The 10,108-nt window shown below is 27.6% G+C and overlaps 1 protein-coding gene across 1 annotated transcript; it reads left to right on the top strand.

Annotated features, from left to right (window-relative positions):
• Nucleotides 1-406: 406 nt before the first annotated feature.
• LOC117182979 lies at nucleotides 407-9,383 on the top strand. Its single transcript, XM_033376104.1, has 5 exons — nucleotides 407-549; nucleotides 851-979; nucleotides 4,556-4,880; nucleotides 5,021-5,071; nucleotides 8,722-9,383. The coding sequence occupies exons 1-5, from the start codon at nucleotides 407-409 to the stop codon at nucleotides 9,256-9,258; spliced, it is 1,185 nt and encodes a 394-aa protein (XP_033231995.1). The 3' UTR covers nucleotides 9,259-9,383.
• The last annotated feature ends 725 nt before the right edge of the window (nucleotides 9,384-10,108 follow it).

The raw sequence follows: 10,108 nt of genomic DNA, 5'->3' as shown, positions 1-10,108 counted from the left end.
ATAAGAACCCCCCCCCCCCTCCCTTTGAGTGATAACGTAGTTCATGTATTTCCTCTTACGGTTTTTGGGCCTTATATTTTTATTTTCATATTTTATGCTTTGTATTTCGGGTCTCATATTTTGGGCCTTATGTTTTGAGTCTTGCACTTGGGCCTTATATTTTGGGTCTTGTGTTCTTTGCCTTGTATTTTGGGTTTTATATTTTGAGTCTGATATTTTAGGCCTTATATTTTGGGTCTTGAATTTTGGGCCTTTTATTTAGAGCCTTATTTTGGGGACTTATGTATGAACGCTAGAATTGTACCGGACAATAAATTCACAGCTTTGCTGGTCAGATACAGTTAGGAGTCTATATAGGAAACTCAAACTTCGTCTCTCCGTCACTAAGAAGTAGTGCTCAGGGAAGATGATACCTTGTAGAGAAATCTTCCTTCTTCTGTTTCTATCACTCTCAATCACGATTCCGGAAGTGATTTCGTATGCAAAAGTTTCGAAGAATGGTAAGGAAGCAGTTGACTCTGAAGGTGAACCGCTCGTCGGAATGCCGAGGTAATAAAAGGGCGAGAAAATTAGTACCCATTAAAAGGAGTCAAGGGGTCACCTTCTTCTAAATTAAGTCCCGAAAATAATTACCATTTGAAAGAGAATAGTTTGCAGTTTTTTTTACAACTAATAGTTTTTAATCTTAGTTCACTCAGTAATAATTACCATTCTCGGAAGGCATTAATTGCACTCTTTATGGGGATGTTTTTTCTTCTTTAATATCTTGCAAGAAGATGACCCTAAAATAAACTTCCTCATTTTATAAACCCCAAATTACAGAATTTATAAATCATGAATTTTTTTGCAGCTCTGGGGGTCAAAAAAGTGAAGGCCGAAGTGTGCAGGACATCGTAATTACAGCCTCTCCAGTATTCGTCAGTGCCAGAAATCCTATTCTTCGGCCTGGGGAGGCTATTGATTATCCGACAACGAAAAGGTGAGGCTGAGGAAAATAATTATTTATTTATTTTTTATACGTCGATTTCAAGATCAGACTCAATTTATAATTTTAATTCGGCTGTTTAAAAAAATATATTGTTCAATTTTGCAATATTATTTCCTTCATCAAACATGAAACTTTTCCATCCAGTCCCCGATTTTCCCTTTTATTAAAGAATTTATTGTTTTTGAATTTTCATAAAAGTTCTTTCGGCATAATTTATGAAAGAAACACATTCTTTCTTCATAAAAAAGTTTAAAACTAACGAAAAATAATTATTTCAACAATAGTTATTTTAATTTAATTTTTTCTTACTGTGTCTTCTTATAGATTTATAAATAACTTGTTGAATTTTATTAAATACTTTCTTATTGTTTCTAGACATAACACATGAAACTTTTCCATCTAGTCCCCGATTTTCCCTTTTATTAAAGAATTTATTGTTTTTGAGTTTTCAAAAAACTTCTTGCGGCATATTTTATGAAAGAAAACACATTCTTTCTTCTTAAAAAAGTTTAAAACTAACGAAAAATAATTATTTCAATAATAGTTATTTTAATTCCATTTTTCCTTACTGTATCTTCTTATCGATTTATAAAATACTTGTTGAATTTTATTAAGTAATTTCTTATTTTTTCTAGAAAAACGTTCGCTGGAAATCTGCTTCCAATTTTGAAAATAAATTAATAATATTTAAATATAGTTATTTCTTTAAGAAATTTTTTCTCAACAAAAAAATAGTTTTAAGATTTCAGCCATGGAACGATTTACTTTGAAAATGGTAAACAGTAGAGTTGTATAGAATGTTTTTTTGTGGAAAAATTATCATTTTTTCTTCAAAGTTTAAATGTTTGTCGAAAATTGGTAAGAAGCGATACCAAGAAAAAAATTAATTTCCAAAAACTTTTAAAATAATTTTTTAAGCTTTGAAAATTGGTAATTAAAAGTAATGTTTTTTTTTTATTTCAAATCATACCAGTAATACTATTTTAATTCCTAAAATCATTAATGCAATGTTTTTTCATATTAATCGATACAAATATCTTACATTCCTATTGAAATAATAGAACCAAGTAAGACAATATAACTGTCTTACTTTGAAAGTTAATTTATTTATTTAAAAGCCTACTATTATATTGTTGGCTGAGAATCAATCTTTTTGGTTGAACAATTTCCTATTTGGCTGCAAATTTTATAATATGGTTACAAATTGAATAATTTTGTCAAAAAGATATCCATTCTGGTTGGAAATTCAACTTTTTTGTGGAAAATTCAACTATTTCAGTAAAAACATCAAGTAGTTGGTTAAAAATGTACTCTCTTGTTCAAAATTAATATTTTTAGGCTTAAAAATTAACTTTCTTACTAAAAATTCGGTTTTTTGCTTCAAAATTAAGCAACGTAGTTAAAACTTTTTTTCTTTCAGGGCTAAAAAATTTTTCTTGGTTGAAAATTCAACTTTTATGTTGAACATTTGCATTTTAGATTAAAAATTTCTCTCTTGTTAAAAATTTGGTCTGGTACAATTGAAAATTAATGTTTTTTTTTTAATTTAAATATTTTGATAAAAATTCGTCGTTTAGTTAACATTTTGCTGGACTTTATTTAAAATTAAAATCTCCTTTGAATTAAATGTCATCTATTACATTTTTCGCTGAAAATTAAATTGTTTTCTTAAAGATTCGTTTTTTATCAAAAATTCTACCTTTGTATTAGAGATTCGTCGGTTTTGGTTGAAATAAAATTATTTTTAATTGACAAGTCGAATATTATATTCCTGGTTCAGAATTCATGTGTTTTGGTTCAAAATTTAATTTTAATGTTAAAAATTCAACTTCTTTGTTGAAAAGTAATCTATCCTCGTCGAAAATTCATCTTTGGTAAATCTTTGTAAAATTTATTTTATTGCAAAAGCCTACTATTATATTTTTTGTTTATAATTCATCTCTCTTGGTTAAAAAATTTATTGTGTTGAAAATGCAACTTTTCTGTCAAAAAGTAATCTTTTTTGTTGAAAATTGAACTATTTGTTTGAACGTTAAACTACTTTATAGAAAATTCTTTTTTTGTTTGAAGATTCATCTCTTTGGTTGATGAAATAACTATTTTTTTTAATTAACATCTCCCTTTTAAAAATTTAACTGTTAGTGGAAAAATCTAAATTTGATCTTTGGTTAAAAAATGCAACTTTTTGGCTTAAAAAATTCTTTGTTGGTTGTAGTTGTATTATTTGGTTGAGAATTATTAGTCGAATTATTTTTTAGTGGAAGTATCAACTATTTTAATTTTTGATACTAAATTAATCCTTATCGGTTTAAAATTCAACTATTTCGTTGAAAGTTTAAATACTTTATTAAAAATTTATTTATCAGCTATGAAGATGCACAATTTTTAAATTATTTTTGAAATTATTATTTTTTAACTGAAAATATAACATTGGATTTTTGTACACTTCTTGTTAAATTAGAAAAGCAATCTTCTTGGTTCAATATTTATTTTTTTAGGACATAGATTCATATAATTCGTGTTAAAAATTTTTATGGTTTGTGCAAAATTCGTCTTTCTTGTTTAAAATTTCAATAACTTGGTAGAAAATTCAAATCTTTCTTCAAAAGTTGAAATGTTCGGTTAAAAATGTTTTTTTTTAAAGATTCCATTCTGGAAAAAAATCGTTTTCTTATCTTGAAATTTCAACCATTTTTTAAAATCTTCTTTTTTGTTGCTGGAAATTTGACTACTTGTTTAAAAATTCATATTTTCAGGTTGAAATTCATATTTTTGGTTTAAAAGTTTAACAGTCTTCTAGGAAATTCGTCTTTTGGCTTGAAATTCATTTCTTTTGGTAAAATGCACATATTTGATTGACAATTATTCTGATTCGATTGAAGATTGACCTATTTTGTTAAAAATTCCCCTTTTTTGGGTGGAAAATTTAAATGTTTTTGATTTGAAGTTGAAATATTTAACGGTTGAATTTTGGTTAAAAAATCGTCATTTTGGTTCAAGATCCCTAATTTTAGTTGAAAATTCAGCATTAATTTATTTAATTGAGAACTTAACTATTACATTCTTTATTAAAAATAAAAATTTTTGTTAGAAAATTGATGTACTTGGTTAAAAATGCATCTTTTTGGGTTGAAAATTTATCAATTTTATACAAAATTAAAGTTTTTTGTTATTAATAACCTTAGTCCTTGAAAATTGATATTTTGGGGTGGAAAATTCAACTTTTTTTTACAAATTTCTTCTTTTTGATTTGAAAATGCAAGAAGTTGAAAATTCAGCTATTTGGTTAAAAATGTAACGTTTTTGTTAAAAACTCGTCTCTTCAGTATGAAAGCTCAATTAGCGGATTGTAAATACCACTGTTTAATTGCAATTAATTTCTTTTAATTCAACCTTCTTAATTGAAAATGAACTTTCCTATTAAAAGCTCATCTTTTGTTGTTTCAATCTTTGGAATATGGATCTCCCTATTATTCCCATATTTTTATGGAAAATCACCCTATTTTCCCTTTTTTGAGAGCATTTTTCGCGGTTAAGACTGTTTTAATTGACTTTTTGTTGTTGTAGTTATTCGACATTGAACGAAGGAATGGTAGCACAATTGGATTCCTTAGTTAGGCAAGCCCAAGAGAGATTTCATCCCCCTGCCCCATTTGAGCATAATGTAGCAAAAAAAAATGCAATGAAAAATGCGATGCTTTACCAAAATCGGCCAGATTCAGGAAAGGGTAGTTCATCAAGTTCAATGTCAAGGCCACCGCTGGGACCAGATATTACCTATACAAGACCTGTCATTTCCGGTACTTACTATGAACCCCCTAATTTTGGCTCTGTCGGCTCGAAACCTTCTTACAGCGGCCCCAATTATCCACCTTTAGATCCTGGCCCCGAGGTAAGATCAGTGCTAAAATATTTTTCATGATCATCGCTATTATCAAAATCAGCTCCTCCTCTTTTATAGCTTCATCGATATTAAATGAACATTTTTTATTTATATTTATATTCATATTCATTTATATTTTTATGTTATAGGAACCAACGTCTTACGCAACAGATTCTTATTTAAAAGATCCTAATCCAAAGGTAAGATTAATGCTCAAAAATGTTGATGTTAATCATCATTATTATATAAATCAATTCCTTTTCTCTAATACATTGAAACAATTAAAAATTTTTTTTTGTATTTTTAATACATTTTAAAAATTTCAAGTGATTATTTTTTTTAGTTTATGTGCTTCTTTGTTTTTAAGTTTATATAAATATAATTTATCTATGATTGGTAAAAAAATTCAGAAATATTCTTAACATTTATGAAACCATATTTTAACAAATAGGTAATTTTTAACCAAATCAATACAGTCTTAATAAAAAAATATTAAATATTCCGAAAATACGAATTTTCAACAGAATTTTAAGTTTCAACCAAAGAGTTTAATTTAAATTTAAAATAGATAAATTTTCAATTACGATGACCAATTTTCAACCAAAAAATTAAATTTTATTAAATTTTTAATTAGTCGCTAAACAAGCAGTTGGACTTTCTACCGAAAAATATGCATTTGAAATAGAAACGTAATATATAATATTTCAATCTAAGCAGATATTATTTTCAAATAAGAAAGAATTGAATGCACCCTAAAAAAGAATTTTTAATGAAATAGTTAAATCCTTAACGAAAACAGATTAACTTTCAACTAAAAAGATGAAATTTTATCTAAACAGATTAATTTTATTTTCAAACAGACGACTTGCAACAAGATACATGATTTTTCAAACAAACAGTTGAATTTCAAAGAAAACTATCACATTTCAACTAAGAATGAAAACTTTAAACTTTAAGTGAATAAATCTATTTTTAACAAAAAATTGAATTTTTTATGAAATAGTTGATATTTTAATCAATTAGTTGAATTTTAACCAAACAAGAGTGAATTCAAAATATCCTTCAACATTTCAAAATTTCCTAAAAATGCTTTAGATTTTTTACGCAATTTTTGACAATCTTTTTATTTTTTTTTTTAAATTAAGTTTTTTAAATGAAAAAGCACAATAAATCATAATAATAAATCTTAACAATAGTTTTTTATTTTCTTTAAACCTTTCAAAATCTTTAAAAGTCTTTTTCAAACTTCTGAGTCTTTGGAATGTCTTTTTAAATTATTCGAATTTTTCCTAAAATTTGTTTACAATACTGCAAAATAAAAAAACTGCTTTCAAATCGTCCATATTCTTCTTTAACAATTTTAGAAATTCTTTCAATCTAATTAACCAATTTGCGCTCAAAAATAATTTTTAATTTTAAAAAATGATTTGAGACTTCCCTAGAAATTTTAAGACAAAGATGTTATTTTCCTGAAATTATTCAATATCCTTAAGAAATCTCATAATTCTATTTTTAAATATTCAGAAATATATATGTTATTTGATATTACCTCTGATTTAGTTAAGTTTTAAATTATTATTTAAAATGTTATAAATATCTTCTAAAATGATTCAAAATTTTCCTAAATCTATCAGATTTTTTTCTCAATATTTTTAGAAATCTTTCAAAGTGTTTAGAAATATTTTTCAATGTTCATCCTAAATAATTTTTGACAACAAGAAAAATCACTTTAAAATTGTCTAGGATGTGTAACAAAAGTTTGTCATTGTTTTCAAACTTTTTAAAATTCTGGAGAATCTTCTAGATTTTTGGTTCCAAATTTAAAACTAATGTCTTCAGTTTTTCCACATTCTTTTTCACATTTTTTTCATCTCTGAACATTTCTACAAATTATAGTGTTTTTTTTTTGAGTTACTCAACATTTATTTTATTACTTAAAAAATATTTTGATTGGATTAGTTCATGTAGGTGCAAAAGAATACCCCTCTGCAAAAACCTTAACATTTTTGTTGAAAGCGATTCCCCTCTTCAAAATACAGAAAATGTTGTCAGTTTTCACATATCTCTCAGCGTTTTCAAGATAACTCAAAATTTGCATTTTTGGGAGCAGGGGGATTTGAACAATCTTTTTATTGGGTTGGTTCTAGTTGGTCGAAGACAAAACAACGCTTCAAAAATCTTCAAATCTGCTTAGTTTTCACGTTTACATGGCCGCTTTCGAAAGGATCAAAATTTTAATTTTTTTAATTATGAAAATTTATTTAATGTTTAGTTTGGGGTGGCTCAGGACCACCCTCATTTATAAAATCCTGAAAATGCTGCCAGTTTTGGCGTATCTCACAGTTTTTCAATATGTACATAGTAGGTTGCAACAAAGTGCATGAAGGGGGACCTACAGCTTTAATTTGAATTTGAACCACTAAAAATACGGTAAAAGTATATAGGAAACATTTTAAAGGTCAGAGATCGAACCGCGGAATTCTAACATGAAGATCGAGCACCTAACCGCCCGAGTTACCGAGGCTAACAGCTATTATTATAGAACTCTCATTTATAGATACCATTCCTATTTAATCTTTAGCTGCATACAACAATATCGCCATTTTGCATTTCTATGGAAATAGAGGATTTTTTGCAGACAATTAGCATGTAAACTTATAATTTATTATTATTTATAAATTATTATTTAAAATAAAGTGGTAAAAATCATATTTTCTATAATTTTAGCGTGTTTACTTCAATGTGCAGAGTTCCATGTGTACAATTTTAACGTGTAGACTTCAATGTGCACAGTTGAACGTGTACAGCTTAATTTGCACAATTTCAACGTCTAGAATTTTCAAATAACGAAATTTAAAATTCAAAAGAATTAATGTGCACATTTATTATGTATAGACTTTGCTGTGTAGACTTTAATGTACAGACTTTAATGCGTAGACTTTTTCGACTTACTATTCAATGTGTAGACTTTTCACGTGGTGAATTAAGTGTGTTCACTTGAATGTGTACACTTGAATGTGTACACTTAAATGTGAAGACTTTAACGTGGTGAGATTAATGTTTACACTTCATTTGCATAGTTTTAGGTGGTGAATTAAATGTGTAGAGTTGATCACCTTATATAATGTCTACACGCTATGTGTAGAGTTGAACAACATGTGGATCCGATATGTGTAGTATCGATACCCAGCCAAAAAATTGAAAGAATATGTTTTATTCTGTTTATATCAGAAATACTTTATATTAGAAATACTATAGTACTGTATCTGATATATTTATTCTCCTTTTCAAGACGTGCCAAATGTCCCATTGCCGAAGCTTCTGTGCCCACTTATGATCTAAAAGAAATACCGATTCATAAATTTAAAAAAAAATTTGTTCATCTTCTGTATACAAATGAAACTTTTTTTAAAATGAGGTATGCAACAGTAATGTATCTGTTTTATTTGTCTGTGTATTTGAAACTCGTTAATTGAACTATTGAAGAAACATTCATTCCCTACCAATACTGTTTTTTAAAATTTGTAAACCAAATTTGTCACCCTGTATGAGAAAAACTTTTTTGATATTGGGAATATAAAACATATATATTTGATGTGATCCTTGCGTTTTCGATTTTCTTAGAGTCTTAGACTAATCTATTAAAGAGCCAAATTTATTGTAGAAAGACTTCGAACAAGACCCGTAGATTGACCTCTTGATGGTCTCTCATATTTTCTGGAAATACATTTTTTGGTATAATAAAATAGAGATATCAACTTGATGAAATAAGTGCCTTTTTTTTTGTTTGTTAGTGAAAATAAACCTTCCTCTATCAGGATGTAATGTGCTCATAAAATTTATATTACAGGGAGCAGCATCTTATGGATCAGACTCTTATCTAAACAACCATGGACCAGATCAGGATCCACAGGATAGTTATGGAAATAAACCAATGAATGGGGATACCCCGCCAAAATCAGTCGAGTATGAAACTCATTTTGATCATCCTCCTTTTCCGGATAGCTATGGCTCTGATCACGACTATCATCACGAAATAATCTATGATCACATCCCTGATGACCATCTGCATCATCATCATCATCATACTACTACCACAACAGAAGAGCCAGAAATGGATGATCAGCGTCTCAGCAAGAGACCTTATTCGTATTATTTTATTGGTAAGAAGCTCTGGTATGTTCCTCTCTACTTCAGCGTTTACTTTATCATCTACATAGCGGCCCTAGTTTTCAAGAGTGTAGCCAGGCACAAGATCAACTTCCCGGCTACTTTGGCAGCTGCTTCTGCAGATGCCAGAAGCGCTGGTAATCACGAGAACGAGTCGAGTTGGTGGGATTATACAGTGTGGATTCTGGAGGCTATTGAAAAATATAGAAAAACCTGAACAATTGTTTTCCAGGGAGGGGTTGAATCACTTTTGAAAAATAAGGGAAGGTTGAAAGCTTTCTGCTTCTTTGGAGGATATGCAGAGAACAATTTTCTAGCACTATGTCATTCACAGATTGTTTTTTTATCTTTGAAATCTTCGTGACATTTTTAAAATCTGAAATCTTTATGAAAGTTTTTATCTTTAAAATCATTTTTTAATATTTTTTAATTATTCCAAATGTTTGTGATATATTTGAAATAGTTTGAAATCTTTCAAATCTTCGTGAAATTTTGGAAATCTTAGTGGTATATTTTAAATAATTTAAAAACTTTGAAATCGTTTAATATACTTAAAATATATCTTTAAAATCTTTTAAAACTTTGTGGAATTTTTGAGACCTGTACAATGTTTGAAATATTTTGATATCTTTAAAATCTTCAGAAATCCTTTGAAATATTTGTGAAATATTTTTAAAACTTGTAAAATTTTTAGAAAATTTAGTGATATTTCCGAAATCTTTAAAGCTCTTTTAAAACCGTTTCATATATTTAAAATATATCTATGAAATCTTTCAAATATTTCTGAAATTTTTAAAGTCTTTTTAAATTATTTGACATATTTAAAAATATTGTTGATATCTTTGAAATCTGTTGAAAACCTTTGAAATTGTTGTCAATAGGGTTGTTTCGCGATTTTAGATATAATAATTTCTCAATAGATAATTTTAATCTGAATCGAAAGGGCGTTATAATTTTTTTTCTTTTATGTCGTTTAACAGAAAAAAAATTATAAAAAATTGAAGGCGGTAAAGCACTTATTCAAATTGGTGTCACGTGGGTGTCACATGACTCAGAGGTTCTCATTA

Source organism: Belonocnema kinseyi, chromosome 2 (genome assembly GCF_010883055.1).
Source record: "Belonocnema kinseyi isolate 2016_QV_RU_SX_M_011 chromosome 2, B_treatae_v1, whole genome shotgun sequence".
Lineage (NCBI taxonomy): Eukaryota > Metazoa > Arthropoda > Insecta > Hymenoptera > Cynipidae > Belonocnema > Belonocnema kinseyi.
Note: the sequence above shows the minus strand (reverse complement) of the source record. Positions and strands in the feature narration are given on the sequence as shown.